Raw genomic sequence first — 19,690 nt, 5'->3', positions numbered from 1 at the left:
GTAGAAAAACTGTCCAAGATGGCACACTTCATTAGCCTACGACACCCATTTTAGTCGCTGAAGATTTTGTCAGCAACGTCTCCAAACTTAATGGGATGCCCCTGTCTATAGTCAGTGATCGAGATAAGGTTTTCCTCAGCACATTTTGGCGAGAATTTCTGAAGATACAGCGGGTGCAATAATCTCTGTCCACAGCATATCATCCTCAATCAGACGGGCAAACAGAAATTGTAAACAAATGTTTAGACACTTATCTAGGATGTATGACTAGACAATCCCCCAAGGAATGGGTTCGTTGGTTGCTATTGGCTGAGTGACGGTACCACACCAACTTCCATCCATCCAAACTTCACCCTTTGAAGTTGTCTATGGGTATCCTTCACCAATTCACACCCCATATGTCAATGGAGATTCAAGAGTTGAAGAAGTGGATTTAACTCTCTCTACACGAGAAACAACTCTCTAATTACTGAAGTTTCACCTGTAAAGAGCACAAAACCGAATGAAACAAGTGCAAGATAAGAAAAAAACAAATGCGATATTAGAGGTAGGAGCTTGGGTGTTGTTAAAACTGCAGCCCTACAGACAATTATCTATTCAAAAATGCTTACACAAGTTGTCTCCTAAATTTTTTAGACCATTCAAAGTGCTGGAAAGGATCGTGGATGTGGCTTACAAATTGGAGCTAGGAGCTGGTGCAAGAATACACAATGTCTTCCACGTATCTCAGTTAAAGAGTTTCTAAGGGATCCCTACTACCATTGTGGAAATCCTCCAAGCCAAGAAAGCTGACAAGAAAGGTAGCATAGTAGGAGAACGAGAGGTTATATTTTGAAAAAAAAAACAATTTTTGGTTGAATGCGAAGGTTCAGGTCCTGAAGATAAAACATAGGAAGACTTTGAAAAAATAAATATTCATTTCCCTGAAATGTTCCAACATGGAAATAAACCAAAGCAAGAAGGACGACGAACATTTTAGGGGGGGATAATGTTGCAGGCAGCTAAAATTACAGCTTTCAGTATAATTGTATGACAATTATGTTTGTTGTGTGTTATGTTTATGATATGTTTAGTTATGTGTAGTGGGGTAGTGGATAGTTATGCAAGTTAATAACCATTTGTGTAGTGGATAGTTATGCAAGTTGGTAACCGTTTGTGTAGTGGATATATATAAAAGTTATGTAACTATTAATGTTTGAGTATAAAATACCCAAACCTCTTTATCAATGATATGGAAAATCTAAAAGATTGTTATGTACCTTTCTCCTTTTGCTTGGCTGTTAACAATTGACATATTTCTTTTCTTCTTTAGATCTCTTCTTCTTCTTAAAAACTTTGCTTTCGTTGCCCTATATTCATAAAATCATATAATTCAATACTCTATCAAACTCTAACATGTAACATATTATTAGTATCTATATATTGAAAAAGTTGACACGAGAAATTAAGGTTTGGTTGATATTTTGGAATAAATGATTCAAATGCTAGTAAAAACTAGTTTGGATATACAAGTACATTAAAATATTGGATATAAAAAACTTTGTGGGTGGTATGTTTAATTGGTTATAAGGCAGTAAAAAGTTTCTTCTCTAATGTAAGTGAGAGTTTCGATTTATGGATTACTCCAATACTAGTGAGAGTTTCTTATCCAAATCCGTGATCTTCTCCACACCTTGTTTATGTCGGAGAAGGCCTTCGTCTTTCTTGATAGATTTACATTTTTCTTCATCGCCAAAATTGATCTCTTTGTACCTCTTTTTTTCAAAACAATCCTAGTAATAAAAAAAATCTTAATAAATATAATTAATCTAATATATTAGAGATAAAATATAAAGATAATATATTTGTAAGATATATTATCAAAATTGTGATAATATCGATATTTATATTAGTTTCCTTATAACTCTAATTTAATGTCTATATAAAACACATATGTAATTTTGATAATTATTTAATACAATCTCCTTTACAAATCTAGTAATAATTATATAATCCAGAAACGTAAAGAAATCCAATTGATATCAGACATATAAATTTCAAAATAAAGAAGATCTTAATCTCGCATTCATCTTAATCTCGCGAATGCGGTCGATAATAGAAAAACGACTTAGTTGGGTTTGTAATTGCGGATTCGTTAAGTCTATTACCTACAGGGACGCCAAAGAAGAAGATCGATTTTGAAGCTGAAAAAAATTTAACTCTATCAAGAAAGATGAAGGCCTTCTTCGGTATAAACAGTGTATGAGAAGAAATTCTCAATTGCATTGGAGGAATTCAGAAATCTATACCTGAAAGTGTTTAAGGCCGATAGTGAGACAATGAATATCTTGAGAAGACGTTGGATTTTTATGTCTAGTGTTCAAGGTTAAATAGAATAATTTTTTTTAATAACATATTTAACAAAAACGATTAGTTTTATTGAATTGAGACACAAATGAGACAGCTTGTTTGGGACAACAGATTCTAAACAGCTTAATGTCACGGGCTAAAATTCGACCCGTGCGGCATTAAGCTAAATCGACCCTGATTCTAGCTTAGAAAGCCTTTCTAAATACAATGCAAGAAGAACTCAAACGCAAGAAAGAACTTAGAGAGAGAAAACTCTTGAGAATAAGAATATATCGAAAGAATGCTTGATAATTACAATGGAATACCTTCAGGGTATTTATAGGACTTACACGTATTAAATTAGGAATTACGTCTAATTACAATTTAATTACACTAATTTAGGATATTCCTTCCATAGCAAGAATATCCCTACCTAATTTAGAATATCTCTTGTAATCTCTTCCTTAATTAGAATATATATTATAATCCTTTCCTTGATTAGAATATATCTTCCAATCCCTTCCTTAATTAGATTATCTTCCAATCTCTTCCTTGATTAGAAGATTCGCTGGGCCCACGTAGGTAACTGGGCCTCTCCTTGGCTAAGAAGATTAGCGCACTATCAGGCCAAGACTTTAATGAGCCTCGACATCCCCCGGATTGGGTCGTGACTCTAATGGGCCGTGACATACTCCCCCACCTTAGTCGTGGCCGTCCTCGGTTCGACCTTGGCATGATACTCTTCAACCTCTTCCTTGAAACATTCCCCACACGGTCCCCCGTATCTGTGCACAAGTCCCTTGAGCACAGATTACATAGACTTGCATTCTGGAATATCATGGAAGTACACCTCGTGGCTCGATGTTTGCACCCCATAAAAATGGGACGTGACATTAAGGCCGAGAGAAAAACGATAAATCTTGAGAAGACGTTAGGGTTTTCTGCCTATAATTAACAAAACGGTGTGGTTTTGTTGGAGTGAGACACTTATGTGGGATAGCATATCCTAATCCGTTTAAGGTCGCTAGCGAAACAATAAATCTTGAGAAAACCTTAGGGTTTTCGGTCTGGTCTGTACAATATTAAAGACATAATAATGTTTTTTTATAAATAAAAAAAAAACAACATTGTAGTTTGTATTGGAATGAGACACAAATTAGACAACTTGGGGGGACAACAAATCCTAACCCAAACAAGTCCTCCAGTATATTAGGCGCAAAAAGAGTGTCTAGTTCTTGTATGGAAACAATAAATATCAAATTTGGATATGTATTATTAATTAACCTTCTTCTGAACACTAGATAAATACTTTTATTTTAAAAAGAAAACTAAATTCCAAACTAAGAAAACTAACTTATTAAAACTACACCAAAATATAAGGTGAAGGTCACATTGTGCATCACTAAACAGATAAACAAAACAAATACATTACAAAAAAATTGAGGTTAGAAAATGTGTGCTCTTATCATTTAATCTAATAGTTAAGGCCTCCAAACTAAGTATTTACATCATAACTCTCAATACCAAACTCGCACTCATCTCAATCCAAATGTGTCATTTTTTATCGCGAAAATGGATAAAGTATTATTATTACTTTAACCGTCAATTGATGATATCATTGCATTTGCGTGACCTCTTTTGATACTTATTTAAGATAAAACTGATATTAGATCAAACATTCATATTTCATTTAACTTGTATCATTATTTTTTTTTGTGAATTTCGATATAATTTTACGATGTATCATTTCATTTACTACTCTCAATTGTATATAATGTGGTTAAAGGATCTTCAAAAATGATTTCTTAAAAGCTTAAACCATATTAGAGTTTGAGAAGTATGTCCTATGCCCTACTTCACTTTGGAAAACCATTAGTATGTCTATCACTCATTTGTGAACTAGGATCATTTAAAAAAAAAAAATTAAAGATGAAAGTGAAATTAGAGTTTGAAGAGGAATGTGGGAGATGGATGTTATGTTAACTTATTACAAAATGAAAATAATTAAATAAAAAGAGGATTTTAAATTAACTAGTTTTACTTGTACTAAAAATATATATATTTTACACTTGAATGATTATTAAACACAAATAAGGGACAAAACATGTATTTGTAAGATTTAACAACATTGACTTTTGACCTAGTCATCTCATGAACTTCACTTTATTTTACCCAAATTTGGATTTAATTATACACTTTTACCAATTCACCCTTCTCCAATTCCGACTCGTTTCTCTCTCTAGCAATCCATCCATCTTCTTCGACTGTTTCAATCCATCGTTTCTCTCTCTAGATAATTCTGCAACTCTTCCTTTCAACATTCCCGGAATCAAATACAGACAAATCGAACCACTTACTATGGCGAAACCCTTACCCCAAATGATCAAAACAATCAAAGGAACAAGAATCAAGCTCATTCCAACACATGGGCTATAAAATTTCTCTTCTTCCTTCTTAATCGGAGGAGACGCCGGTGCCGGTCGGTTAACTTTCTCCGGTTCAACAGAGACATGGGTCACCGGTGTTTCGTCGGAGGTCGAGTTTTCCTCTTTTTCTGTTTTCCGACGACAGTTCTTTATCTGCAAAACAAAGCAATGGGTTTTTCAAGTGAAGAAATATTGAGAATAATAATGGATGATGATGATGATACGAACCAGCTTTGTGTTGAATAGGACCCGTTTGATTAGACTTGTCTTCTTCTTATTCTTCTTTGTCTTTGTTTTCTTCTTTTTATAGACTCCTCCCCAGCATCCGCCATTGGAATGGACGTCATCGGAGCTGTCAGGAACAACCTTGAATTTAACTGTTTTTTCTTTGCCGGCGGCGGTTATGTGCATGAAGAGCGGCGGTTTGAGGAGGTCGTCGGCGTCGTCGATGACGGCGGCCGGGCGAAAACAGGTGAAGAGTTTGTTTTTGTTACTTCTCCCAATGGAAGTCATATCGTATCAATCATATTATGTTGGGAGAGAGGAAGAAGAAGAAATAGGAAATAAGTAATCATGACGGAGTATTTAAGGATATGATATGTTAAATTTTTATTTTTATTTTAAATAATACTTATGTAACGTTTGTGGTGCTATTTTTTTTATAATTGTTTTGATTACAACTTATATGAGGGAAATATAATATTAATAATTAAAGTTATCATAAAAGTTAAATGTTCTAAACAAAAATACTCAATTCATATGAAAAAAATAGATTAAGGTTTAGGTTATTTAAATAACCCCATTCAATAATATAATTTTAATGTTTCTTTTATTTAATTAATTATTTAATTAATTATTAATCAAAATATTAAAATATTTTTTAATTTAAATTATTACTTTTTATTTATATATTAATATTTTTTTAAACTATTTTTATGAATAAAATAAAATATATATTTACATCTTCAAAATATCCAAATCAATATCCAAATATGACATGGCAACATTTGAGGATTTGTTTTTTTTTATTAAATTATCATGACTTTCTATATCTTTATTTAATAATTAATTTATATTAAAAAAAAATTAAAAATAAAGAAATTAATTAAATAATTGAAATGATATATTGAGTTTAATATAATAAAAAACAATAACCACTTTTTCAAACAAAGCCTATTATAATCTTTTCCTTTTCTCTTACTTATGCTTAAATATTTTCTTTTATTTATATATATATATATATATATATATATTCCTCTATATATAAATGGATAGAATTTAGAATGATTTTTAGGTAATTATCTTATTTAAATCAAAATCTTTTAATAAAATCAGATTTACAAGATCTGTTCAGCCATTTAAAATTATATTGGTAGAAAGATTTACAGTTTAAATTGATATCAATTAATATCACAACCTCTTAATAATTTAAAAATTATGGGCTTAAAAAATATAATTTGACGTGAATTTAGGAAATATAATTTTTAGTTAGAAAAAAATAAATAAATTAGGATATAATTAAAAAAAAATTGTGACACTAACCAACTAAATAACTATTATTAAAATAAAATATCCTACATGATAAATAATATATTGTTTTTGTAAGTTGAAATTCATATATACACAATTTTATTATAGTGAACACATTGACTAGTAATTTAAGTTACTTTGACTTCACGAAATCAATCTTATATGTACAATGACTTAAGCATTGTGTTAAATTTTGTATTTTTTTTTTCTTTAAATTATTTTATATTCTATCTTAACTGTCTAAATATCCTAATATTGACCTAGCCAATAAATATATTATTTTATAAAGTTTCAAATACATACAGATTATTTTATTGTTTGTAAATTTATTTTTCATAATTTTAAAAATCTTATATATTAATTTTAAAAATTAAATAAATTTATCACTGTTATCATTTTAGTTAATGAATTATTTTTTTTTAGATTGATAAGTTATTTAAATTAAATGTATGAATCTTTCCCAAGAAAAAATAGTTAATGTATGATTTTTTTTTTTGGGATAATTGTATGAATTAATATTTTAATTTCAGTAAGGTGCATGTATCTTTAATAATAAATCTTTATGATTATAATAACTTTCGGTTTGTTTTGATTTTAGGAATGTTATAATATTTATTTAGTTAATTTATTTTTACAAAAGTTTATATTTTATAAATATTTTTATTTTTTTCTTTTATTACATGTTTAGTTTGTTACCATTAAATTATAACCTCTTCTTAGAATATTATATAACATATATATATTTTTTTAAATCAGTAACATTTTTTTGAAAGGAAAACTCTATTTTTATAATAAGATCATACAAGTGAAAATCAATAATAAATTATGACAAAATTTGTTATAAATTATGAATAGAAACACCTCAATAAATATAAAAAAAATATCACTAAAAATATGATTTTATAGAATAAAATTTATGTTAATAAGGTTTTATTATATCATATAATTTAAAGAAATTAACAACAATATTAGTAATAACTTTATATTTTTATTAAAAAATATATTTAAAAAGCTCTATTCTTTATATTTTTGTTGTGATCTTATATATATTAAACATAAAATAATTAAATATGTATAATCTATGACTCTTTCAATACCTTTAATATTTAAATAACAAGTTATATAATTTATAGTATTATCAAAGATCTTATATTAGTTATATTTGTTCTAGAATTTGAAGCTTGATATGAAAATAAAATAAAATATATATTTAGAAGTAACAATATTTTAATAACTTTGTTTATAATTCTTATAGTTTTCAATTGTAATAACAAGATAAATATAAAATTAAGGCCGGCACATAGACTAAGTAATCCAGCTTAAGCATAGTTATTCTCTAATTAGCTGTTTATTAAATCATATTTTAATTTGTAAACAAATATTAAGGTTTTATGTCATTTAGCTATATAAAAATTATTTAATTTATCAAATTAGTTATATTCTATTGATATTTAAATAAGAAATTACAAATTTTCTTGTTTAGAATTTAACTAGCAAGTTTGAAAGCACATTGAACTAGAGAGAAATTGAGTTTGATAGAATAAATGTTAATAAATTTGTTAATATATATATATATTTTTAAATATTATTTATCTAAATTAATTTCACAATAAAATATTTAAAAATAATAGTTTTTAAATAATTCCAGATTTTAGTGTTACTAAACAGTAATATAATTATATTAATTTGATATATAAAGTTAAAACTATCTTATTTAGTTGTTTGTAATTTTCTCAATTGTAATTTAGTGCAATCTAAGTTATTATAATTTGCAAGGTCCAATATTTATTTGTAAACAAAGTAGAACATTTTAAAATATAAATTTCGGTTGATCAGATTTTAGATAAAATAACACCATAATTATCAAAATAAAGAAGAAAAAAAATGTAGAAAATTGAAGTATGTAACATATTTTGTTTTAGTAGTATCATTTGTTTTTGGAGTGTAACATTTTAATTTCATACTATTTTATAAAATGAATACAACACCACAGTCATGTTTTCACTCAAACTTATCTAAATATAAATTTATAAAGTATCAAATAACATATGATTTCAAACAGTCTTAAAAATAACAGCATGAAAACAATCATAGTACTTACAAATACATGTTGTTGGGATAAGTATTTTCAACAACAAATCTCTATCAAAAAATTTGAGAATGAAGAACAAATAAATGGAAATATCCTTAAAATAAAATCTCTCAAAAAAGTTGTTTAGCTCCATTAGATCTCCATAGGGTTGTAAACGAGCATGACTCGTGTTTGAGCCCCACTCGAGCTCGGTTCAAGCTTTTATATTAAAGTTCAAGCTCGACTCAAACTTTTATATTAAAGCTCAAACTTGGTTCAAACTTTTATATTAAAGTTTGAGCTCGGCTCGTATGTATTTAGTTAGACTCACGAAATGCTCGAGCTCGACTCGTTTAAAAAACTTGTTAAGAGTTCGACTCGTTTAAAGCTCATTAAGAGCATCTTTAGAGAGCTCGGTTAGAGCTCATTTACAATTTAGAAGAAATGTGACGTTAGGGGGAGAGTTTAACATTTTTATGAATATTAAATATTAATTTATTAATAAGTATTAAGTAAGGTTTTAAACGATCCTCTAAACGAATATGTACATTAACCCATTAACGAGCCTTTAACGAACATGTTCGCGAGTTTACAAATAAAATATCTAAAAGCTTTAGTTTGAATTGTTTAAATTTTAAAGTTTTTAAACGAGCTCGATAAAACTAACAAACGAACTCAAATGAACTTTTATCGGGTAGAAATTCAAATAACTTGTGAGCAGCTCTGAAATTTGAAACAAGAACACCCATTGCTTAAAATAGGATCTCAAGGGGAAAATCTTATACAAAGAGAGAAAAAGAAAATTAGCTGTGGTTATATATCAAATAAAACTCAACAACAAACCTCATAATTAATAGTAAGATTGTATGAAGAATTATTTAATTTAGTGGTAAGCTAACAAAAAATAGACCTGGTGAATTTGAGTTTTGCTTATTCATATATTAAAAATAAAATAAAATTGGATGGTGGGTTTTTCTTAAACATAAGTTATTTGTTTTTTTTATTATATATATTTTATGAAGAAATAAGTTATTTAAATTTTGAATTAGTTGAATTAATTACTATGAGTGTCCTATGATAATTTTTAAGAAGATTTTCTTGCAATGTATAAGAATAAAAATATTAAAATATTTAATTACTAAAAAAAATTATAATAATATATTTTTTAATGTTTAAATTTTTTAATAAATCATGAATAATATATTAAAATAAAAAATAAAACACTATCATTTACTCACCTACCAATTTCATCACAAATTTTAACCAATATCATTCATATACAACCCGACCTTCTTTATTCTCAATTTGGCTAACCATCTATCTCATTCCACATTTATCCACCCCAATAATCGACCTTTAATATGTGACCTTACCATTTTACTTCGGTCAAAAAAACATACATATAACATTTTTAATTTTATTTTTAACCATTTTAAGTTTATGAGCGGATCAACCCACAATCCGACCAAAGTATTCATTTACTCTCACATATATATTCAAATTAACCACATCTTTCGACCCAACAATCTAGAAACTTTTAAAATTAAGCATCATTATATATATCTATGTATTAATATTAGTTAGTTAAAAAATTGAACTTATATCGTTAAAATATCACGAGTTCATCAAATTTGGTGTTAAATTTAAAATATAAAGTCTTATTAGCCTAGTTAGTTAAATGATTGTAATTTTTTTTGTTAGGTTGCAAGTTTGAAACGTACCAAGTTTATAGACGGGTTAAGCCACAATCCGACTCAAGTATCTATCTACTCTCACATACATATCCAAATTAATCACATATTTCGACCCGATAATTTGGACATCATATATTATATATTATATATATATTAGTTGAATTACACTATGGTGTAATTAGTGTTCTACCAGCCTAGTCTAAAAACGACCAAACTGAATTCCCGACGATTTAAAACCCCTAAACCGACCCAAAACTTCGGTTGATCGATCCTGAATTAAATTAAAAATATATATTATATAGTTTGGTTACAGCCTACCATGATATCTAAACATTTATCTTAATAATTAAGTTTTTAACTATGCTAATATTTAGCTCAACAAAATACAACTTAATAAAACTTAATAAACTGATCAACCTAAATGGATAGATTAAATTTTCTAAAAGAACCAAATTCAACAATTTGAGTGTAACCCATTAAACCAAACTAATTAGGGTTACACTAAATTACTATAAATGTTTAAAATTTAAATTTTATAATAATAAAATCAAAAAATATTTTTATTTATTTGATAGAAAAAGGGCTTACAAAGATTTAAATGACTTAAATTTGGGCCAGTTTAGCAGTTAGCGGCCCATCTTAACTAAGAAGAAGGCGGCGGACAACCTTATTATTATTATCCTGTTTCTATCTTCCAAGGGTTTTGTCATCTCCGACGAACGCGTAAAGAAAAAAAGCTTCAGATTTCAATGGCGAAAAATAGGAACAAGAAGAACAAAAATACCTCATCTATGGACTGTACCGAGGGGCCGATAATTTCAAGTAAACCTCAAGGTAGTCAAATTTCTTATTCTTTCGTCAAAGAAACTTAGATTTGTCTCGTTTTCCTTTTCCTGATAATTCAACTTTGAGCTTTCATCGTTCTAATGTTGTACAGCTATGGATACATCTGAGACTTCAGCTCCACGTCCATATAACCCTGACGCCAATAGGTTAGTAGTGCTTGCAATTTGATTGATGAATCTACGTACTATCTGTTCTTTTTCAGAGAATTCTGATACTGGGATTTAGTTGTTTCAAGTAGTATGTTCAATGTTTTAATTCTGCACCAATTTTTTGACTGATTTTACTCTATAATAAGATGAGATATTAGGGTTGTTTAAGTATGGAATATGGGTGATCATTAGTTTTTTTGTTTGACTAAGTATGAATCCAACCCTAATAGACCAGTTTATAATCTACCAAGTTCCTATATCCAACTCTAGTTTATCGGTTTATACCCTATCAAGATCCTATATCCAACTTTTATCGGTTTATACTCTATCAAGATCCTATATTCGACCCTAAATCAAACTGCTGAGTTGTATCAGATAGATGTCCGATTTGTCAACTTGAAATCCGAACCTATAAAGACACTGGTATTTCACATACTTACCCTAATTTACTTGTTTATACAATTTCAAATAAGTACTTATGAACAATTTATTTTGTTACAAAAACACCAACAAAATCAAGTTTATCAGTATTAGACTGTAGATAATAAGTGTGAACTAATGCAACAACCAACAATAGTTTTGGAACAATATGAGCCTCGATTTTCTTATTCATGGCATGCTTAAGGTTACGTGCATCAACTAACAATATATTTTTAAATAAACAAAAAATGTAAAAAAATGTCATTTAACAAATGTTACGTGCTCCGGTAGTTTTGAGTTAGTTTATATATGTAAATTAATTTGCCCATATGAATATATTTTGAACTCAACCAATTTTGAGTACAATCAGGCTATGATTGCGTATCGAGTTAGTTTAGGACCTTTAGGTTATACACAAGATGTCAGTTTATACTCTAATAAAGACTAATATATGTCAGAACATAATGCTGCACCTTGTGTTTAGATACTCATGGAGTTAGCTTAAAGTATAGTATTTGTGTTTGCCCATTCATATCCATTTATCATTATGGAGGAAATACACAGTCTAGATTCACCCATTTGTTCTTTTCCTAAAGTATCATTATTATTTGCTTAATAGACCATAGCTTTTGTTATTTGATTCATTTTTATTAGTATGTGCTCAAACCAAGTCAGTCTGATGTTGGTTTTTGTTGACGATAGACCGAAGATAAAGACTGTAGTGATGAAGAAAACAAAGAATATTCGGAAGAAGAAATCCATTGCAAAAGCAATATCAAGAAATGAGCAAAGCAAGGAGAAAGTCTTGAAGAACCTCACCAAGACACAAAGAACTCTATCAGCAAAGAAGTTGTATGACTGAAGACAGAAGCAGCAGACAATGAATTGCTATATCAGTTTTGTCAATTAAATCTCCATGATAACAATTTACTTTTTTGTTTTATTCAAAAAACAAGTATTCTTATATATAATATTTATTTAAAATTGGAGTGAGTTTTTTCTCTTAGAAAAATGCAATTCAAGGTATTTCTCAATGGAAATTTGTTCAATTGTTGTTACTTTTATTCATCCACATATCCTCCAATCTCAATAAATTCACATAAATCAATCACCAATCAATAACACTGAAAAATAAAATAGCCAACTGAAAAATAAAATAGCCAACTGAAAAACCTGCCTCCTCTACAAATAGTACAACTACACACAGTAAATGATCGCAAATGTAAATAACATTTGTTTCTTTTGTCGGAAAAGATAGCAAGATGCGCCCGATCAAGGTTTTGAAAACATCCCTTGTGTTAAGGACGAGAAATCAAAGTCCTTTCCTGTCTTTGTAGGAGTTGCAGTTGGGATCTGAGCTGTTGGCTGTCGATTATTGGCTCCGGCTGGGGAAATACCATTAAAAGGTGTATTCTGCCCCATCATAACATCACTGGAATTCGAAGAAAAGAAGAACAACACATGACTTTCGATAGCAAATTAACTTGAATTCAAAGCATTGTAGAACTAGACATAGATCTGATCCTGAAGGGGTTTAAAATGATTATTATTATTATTATTACCTTGTAGTAGTAGGAAATGGAACAGAGCTGCTTCCAATGGAATGAGCTGATCCCATGTTTCCCATCTGACCATAATAAATAAACATTGAGAAAATTGAAGTCTGATCATTTTTACTTTCATCGTGTATTGAAGCTCACTACTTACATTCATAGGCATAATCATTCCCGGATACTGATATCCCATGTTCGGCCAACTTTGACCAGGTGAGGTTGTTCCGTTGAAGGTGTTTGCTTGTTGTTGACCATTGAAAGGAAATTTGGGGATTGCTCCGCCAGATTTAGCAGCAGCAGCTGCAGCAGCAATGAGAAGTGACTGCTGCTGAGCCAAAAAAGCAAGTTGTTGTTGCTGAGCAGCAAAAGGCGATACCATATTTGACTGCAAAATAATTAAGTTTCTAGTTTAGATATAAGTTTAGTTGTAGAGTACGCATTTACGAAAGCTTTCACCTTGTCGAAGAGGCTCATGATATCATTTTTAACATCTTTTTGTGGCTTGCTAGTAGTTGAGTCTTCGAATAATAAACTCTCAATGCCTAAAGAGGACGACGGAGTCTTCGTATCATCTTGTTTGGTTAAGCCAGGTTTTTCAGCCATTGATTCTATTGCTGCTGCGGCTGCAAGTCATTAAATGGTCGATGTCAGTTGTATTCAATATTTTAAAATGTTTTTAAAATAAAGTGTATTTCAGTTGACGATTTGATTGATGATTGTGAGAAGGGGCTTTCATCAAACAAGGCCCTAGATAAAAGCAAAGACTATTGATGCACACACAAGGATATTAGAACATACACTGAAAACCAGCCCATGCAGTATCATCAGTTGTGGTTGTGTCTGAGCCATTGTCGGTTGTTTCATGAACCGAAAGCATATTAAAAAGATCTGTAGCGTAGTCAACTTTTGGGGGAGAGGCAGATGCAATAGAATCTACAACATGAGTTGATGTTGAATCTGGTTTTGAAGCGATCTGTTGAGGCTTGTGTGCAGGAGTAACCTGTTAATAAGATGGATATAAAATGTCCAATTCATTTCAAAGGTTATACAATCCTACATCAAAGCCACAAGATACAGACCATTCATGTGGTATGAACTCAAGTCTGCCAGTCCTTCCCAATTCCGATTAAACTTACTATTTACATCGAGAATAATTCAGTCCCCGTAATTTAATGTTCTTTGTTTTATTTCCATTAATAACTATGTAATTTCCTGAGACTCCCCTTTCTTGGATCATGCCGTCATGGGTGACAATAAAAGATCAAACCATGTAGATTCAGATACATCTATGATGAAATCAGTACAACTAGCAAAATCTTCTAGCCTTTTAATACTTATGGTGCGTTTAATAAAACTGAAAATAAAGTGTTAGAATACTGAATTTAAGTGTATGAAAAATAAATGTTTATAAAGCAAATGAAAATATCTAAAAGAAATTTTGAGAAAAATCTAAATTTTAAGTACATTATATAAGTTGTTTTGATAAAATGTGTAGCTAATGTTGGGAAAGTATTATTTAAAGACTATTTTACCCTTATAGTAGCATAATTGGATAAATTTACAGAGTTAAAATTGTCTTTTGTACATTGTTACTATATTCATAGCTTACCGAACTTAATTCAAATAAACACTTAATGATATCATTTAGATTAGGTGATAAACTGTATTATCAAACTCTGCCTTTAGTTTTTATTTTTTCTGCTACTTTTTTCTCCAACACTTTCAAAATAGATGCACCAAGAAGGTCAAATTGGTTTCTTTTAATGGGGGGGGAAGGATGCAAAGGACAACAGAATAAACATACTTGTTCAGGCCCCTTTGAAGGCTTACTAATTCCAGTAGATGAGCTTGAAATAGGTGACTGATGGTTTTTCTGTCCCTCAGTTAAATTTTCAGAGTTGCTCACACGACCATGCCTGCTCCTATCAGCAGGTTTTTGCCATTGCACAGAAGCCTTCTCTTCCTGCACTCTAGGAGGTGGAATTGGTTTTCCATCTTTTCTGACCCATCTTTTCTCTTCATATCTTAAATAAGCAAGATTTTGCCTTAGAATCAATACAAACCATAGGATTGAAAAAAATGTTTTATTAGAAGGCATAACTAAGGTCATACTTGGCACGAATGAAATTCTCAATCCCTACTCTGTCGTAGTTTGGAGGCAGCTCTGCTTCCCAATGGCTATTTGATTTCTCATTGCCAATTGCTGCTCATAAAAAGGCAAGTTCAAATTCAGAGCTCTAGCTGGATAAGACTTAAATCATGAAGTAGTATGACTCAAAAATTAGAGCAGTCATGACCGTGGGGGGTCATGCTAGATTCCCACGGGGAATAAACCCCAGTCACAAAAAAGAAAAGAAAAACTAGAGCAGTCTTACACTGAATAAATGCAACTTGTTCAGGAAGCCATGTATCCAGAGTTGCAGATCTCACCTGCCAATGAAAGAAATGAGAATAAACAACCATAAGCACATTTGGAAACTGGTATTTTGCCAGTCTCTAACACAACCTCAATCACATTGAAAAATCGTCAAAGTTAAAAACTGAAAGTGATTTTTTTCTCTTAGTTTAAGACTAATTCCTAGATCATGATCCATATTAATTACATGTGAGTTTTGGCTTCAATACGTGAAATTTTTTCTTTTGGGTCATGATCCAGATTATTTAATAGATAAATGTAAGTTTTTGCTAAACATAAAAATTGATAACAAATATCCAATAAGATAATCAACATCCATAAAACATTTTTTCTTTTGGGTCATGATCCAGATTATTTTATAGATAATTGTAAGTTTTTGCAAAACATAAAAACTGATAACAAATATCCAATAAGATAATCAACATCCATAAAACAACATATTCTCTAAAGGAAATAAAATAATGTACATCTAATGAACCAACCCCTTGAAGGGTTTGCATCGAGTCCAGGGAAACAAACCAACTGAATGAAAAAAAAAAATAGAGAAGTCCACTGAATTTTCTATTCTATATGCGAGCATAAAATGAAACTCTCTTAGTATGATATAAGAAATTAAAAGACGGCATCAAAGTATTGCAAGAAAACCACTCTATAGGAGTGAAGCAATGATGCTGAAATTTACTTATCCTGTTATCCAGTTAGATAACTCCGGTAGTTGATGACAAAATGTGTACTCCAAGACTTCAAATGTCAGATTCAGCCAAAAAACACAACAGGGTCCAACTCCAGTCCTTCTTAGAAGGATTCTGTGGAATTTTGATAAATCGAGAATGAAAGAATAGGATGGTTGAGTAACAAGATCTTACTTTTGAAATGTGTACTCCAAGACTTCTGTGGATCCCAGAACACTGCATACATATGAAAATGCCTAGATTCACGCTAGCCCACCTAGGTCCTCTGCATGAAAAACTTTACTCAGCTTTTTCTATTCAAAATTTACTGAAATATGTTTTGCTTACAGCCCAGTTTACACAGCTCAATCTATCAGCAGTTTAATACACTGAGTGTTCTTTACATTTTTTAAAAGTAGTAAGACTATATAATCAATTATCATATAGGTTTCCAGAAGTATGTACTTGGTTTTGCAGTCAGCACATTCCCTGTTCTCTGGCAACTTAAGAAGCCCTTCCAATATCTGTTAAAAAAGTCAATATTTTATAAGAGAAGTTAAGTAACACATAGATAACTTGAAAGCAGAAAACTGATCACATTGCAGTGCTTATACAAATAACCAGGTGAGAATGAATCCTACAATATACAAAAGATCCATATATGTCAAGACGAAATCTATTTCACCACTCAATTTTTTCAATGATTGTTAGACGACTATTGAAGTTAACATCATATTGAGTAATGGGTTATGAGGCTTATTCATCTAATTCAAGATCAACCTTCAAACAACCGAATGGATCAAAGAAATCAGTAACAAAAGATTCAACCGACGAATTTATGAACTGAACAGATCGAATCTATGCAAGATCGAAAGAGAATAAACAAGAAGAAATTGAAATGAAAATGATGAAAACCTTTCTGTGTTTTGCATTGAGCTCCTTGGTGACGTTGGCTTTCTCGTTCATGGTGATGTATGAGACTGAAGATCCTTCAGAGGTGTGCGAGAGAGGGGAAAGGTAAAGAACGGCGGCCCGTCTTCTGCTTCTCCTCTCTCTCTCTCTATCTCTTGCAAATCGCAATCGGCGATTTTGCTTCTCTGTAAATCGCAATCGGGATATCGAAAAAGATAAGTATGAAACAATTGGAAGCGTTCTTGACTTTTTACTAATGGCCGGAGGTCTGCTACACTCTGCGGTTAAATCTTTTTTTTTTTTGTGCTTAAACAGTCTGCTATGTCCAAATTTAACAAAGCTCCTACATTTATTGACCTATTTTTTTTCATATACATTTTTATTAAAAAAGATAAAAAAAAACATTTTGAACATTACATAAAAGTTTAGTGTTCCTTTTTTTTAATTGTTCATCAAATTATATAGAGATATTCTCGGGCGATGACATTGAAAATCAAGAATGTTCTACAAAAAGAGTATACATGTCCCTAACAAGATAACAATGAAAGAGGATGTTGTCGATGATTTTATCGCTCTTCATGCAAAGACAATATCTACTAGGGAGATATATGGGACAAATCTGATGTCTCATAAGTAGTTTCAATTAGGGAGGACAACGGGTACCCTATCAGTTGGGTAGTGAAGTACTCATCCTCAAACTCGATTTTCAATTTACTATCTGATCGCGAAGTCGACGGGTATCTCTATTTGTATCTCATTCTCAATTCGTCGGGTATCTGATCCGGACGGGTACCCTATTACTCGATTAAAATATAAATTTATATTTATTATTTTCTAAATATACTAAATATTAAAAAAAATAAAAATATTACTTATTTGCATTATATAATTATATCGTAAAAGTTTAAAAATATAATAACTTTGTTGTTATTACATATCGGAGATTAACAAAAAAAAAAAAAAAAAAATGAGAGAGAATGTGAGTAAAAGAGAGAAAACATTTTGTTATAAAAAAGTGAAGATTAAGAGTGATGATGAAGATAAATTAAAATAATGTTAGAGTGGAGTATGAGTATGGGTATAAGTAAGATAAATAATATATTTATTGTAAATTTGTAATAATGTGCAATTTGAAAAATCATTTTAAACTTTAATATATTTGTTTCGGATATCGGGTTTGAGGTTTGCACACTTCCCATATTTGATCTCAAACTCAATCGGGTAATTATTTTTACTCCCCATCTCCGAACTTGACCATCGGATACCCTCAGGTATACGGGGTACCCATTACCATCCCTAGGGTTGAGGATAAATAAAAATTAGAGAATAAAATAAATATTACAGGTCTATAGAATCAAATAAATTTTCTTTTCCTATTTATTTTTAATAAAATGGTAATAAATCGTTTTAAAAAAATCAAATAATTATCATCACCTACCAATTCTCTTATTTTAATAGAATAAAAAAAATGAAGCATAAAGAGTCCTTTATTCTTGTAAAGTTTGCAATTTTTATCTTGAAAAGTTACCGTTTTTTTTTTTTTTAAATTGCTCATCAAATTATATAGAGATATATCAAATTATATAGAGATATGTTTTCTCAAATAATTATCATCACCTACCAATTCTCTTATTTTAATAAAATAAAAAATATGAAGCATAAAGAGTCTTGTAAAGTTTGCAATTTTTATCTTGAAAAGTTACCGTTTTTTTTTTATTAAATTGCTCATCAAATTATATAGAGATATGTTTCCAATTATTTGGATAACAGAGTTCACACCATTATTTTTTTTAGAAGAAGTCCATCCTTTAGGCATTGTATTATTGAATATTTTTTTTCCCAAAAGAGCCCACATATCCTAACAAGATAGCAGTGGAGGAGGATGATGTTGATTATCAACATCTACTAGGGAGATGTATTTACTTCTTTTCATTTTAACTATTGTCATAGTCCCCATGTTAAAAAGAAAATTAATTAAGAAATTAAAAATTAGACGTTATTATCTTTTGTTTAAAATGTGTCTTAATTAGCATTAAAGATCTAGTTACTATTAGACTTTATTATCTTTTTGTTTAATAGATGTCTTAATTAACATTATTTTTGACCCGTTTAAAAGTTATGGAGGCTTTAGAAGTTTAAGATTTTTTTTTAATATAAATAGAATATTTGTATTTACAAAAAGAAGATAAACTGAAATTAAAATATTTTCCCCTTTTCATTTTAATCTTATCTTGAGTTTGTGAGTGAATACATCGATTGCGATCAAAACAAGAATGTCTTTGATGTTCCAATATCCGCGTCTTACGAAAAACAACTATGATAGTTGGTCTATCCGAGTAAAGACGTTACTTGGTTCCGAAGGTGCATGAGAAATCGTTAGTGATGGGATTGTCGAACCTGATGAGCATGCAACATTGACCCTAATTCAATCGCTCAAGAATAACAAAAATAATGATCAGTATGTCCTTTCCATCATCCACTAGTGTCTGGATGATGCTGTTTTTGAGAAAGTAGCAAATGCCTCAACGTCGAAGGAGGCATGAGAAATTCTAGAAAATTCCCACAAAGTAGTTGTTAAGGTAAAGAGGGTGCGACTACAGATCTTACAAAGGAGAATTTGAAGCTCTTCATCAACAAAGTAGTTGTTAAGGTAAAGATGGTGCGACTACAGATC

At 30.1% G+C, this 19,690-nt stretch overlaps 2 protein-coding genes across 2 annotated transcripts; one reads left to right on the top strand and one right to left on the bottom strand.

The window, feature by feature from the left end:
• The first annotated feature begins 10,743 nt into the window (after positions 1 to 10,743).
• Positions 10,744 to 12,443, top strand: LOC124941854. Its single transcript, XM_047482214.1, has 3 exons — positions 10,744 to 10,883; positions 10,987 to 11,041; positions 12,167 to 12,443. The coding sequence occupies exons 1-3, from the start codon at positions 10,799 to 10,801 to the stop codon at positions 12,324 to 12,326; spliced, it is 300 nt and encodes a 99-aa protein (XP_047338170.1). The 5' UTR covers positions 10,744 to 10,798; the 3' UTR covers positions 12,327 to 12,443.
• A 48-nt stretch (positions 12,444 to 12,491) lies between these two features.
• Positions 12,492 to 17,272, bottom strand: LOC124941853 (ADP-ribosylation factor GTPase-activating protein AGD5-like). The gene is made up of 11 exons (XM_047482213.1): positions 17,020 to 17,272; positions 16,570 to 16,628; positions 16,300 to 16,390; positions 15,393 to 15,447; positions 15,130 to 15,220; positions 14,822 to 15,041; positions 13,816 to 14,017; positions 13,474 to 13,640; positions 13,172 to 13,402; positions 13,027 to 13,091; positions 12,492 to 12,896 (listed from the first exon to the last, which is right to left on the bottom strand). The coding sequence occupies exons 1-11, from the start codon at positions 17,068 to 17,070 to the stop codon at positions 12,737 to 12,739; spliced, it is 1,392 nt and encodes a 463-aa protein (XP_047338169.1). The 5' UTR covers positions 17,071 to 17,272; the 3' UTR covers positions 12,492 to 12,736.
• Positions 17,273 to 19,690: the final 2,418 nt, after the last annotated feature.

Source organism: Impatiens glandulifera, chromosome 6 (genome assembly GCF_907164915.1).
Source record: "Impatiens glandulifera chromosome 6, dImpGla2.1, whole genome shotgun sequence".
Classification (NCBI taxonomy): Eukaryota; Viridiplantae; Streptophyta; class Magnoliopsida; order Ericales; family Balsaminaceae; genus Impatiens; species Impatiens glandulifera.
The sequence above is the reverse complement of the archived record's forward strand: the minus strand, read 5'-3'. Positions and strand labels throughout refer to the sequence as shown.

Bases quoted from the DNA above. Each gene is read 5' to 3' on its own strand.
- LOC124941854 (XM_047482214.1), top strand. From the start codon at position 10,799: ATGGCGAAAAATAGGAACAAGAAGAACAAAAATACCTCATCTATGGAC. The intron at 10,884-10,986 runs GTAGTCAAATTT...AATGTTGTACAG, and splicing joins AATTTCAAGTAAACCTCAAG to CTATGGATACATCTGAGACT. The intron at 11,042-12,166 runs GTTAGTAGTGCT...TGTTGACGATAG, and splicing joins TATAACCCTGACGCCAATAG to ACCGAAGATAAAGACTGTAG.
- LOC124941853 (XM_047482213.1), bottom strand. From the start codon at position 17,070: ATGAACGAGAAAGCCAACGTCACCAAGGAGCTCAATGCAAAACACAGA. The intron at 14,018-14,821 runs GTATGTTTATTC...TCTTATTAACAG, and splicing joins CTTCAAAGGGGCCTGAACAA to GTTACTCCTGCACACAAGCC. The intron at 12,897-13,026 runs GTAATAATAATA...TTCGAATTCCAG, and splicing joins CCATTTCCTACTACTACAAG to TGATGTTATGATGGGGCAGA.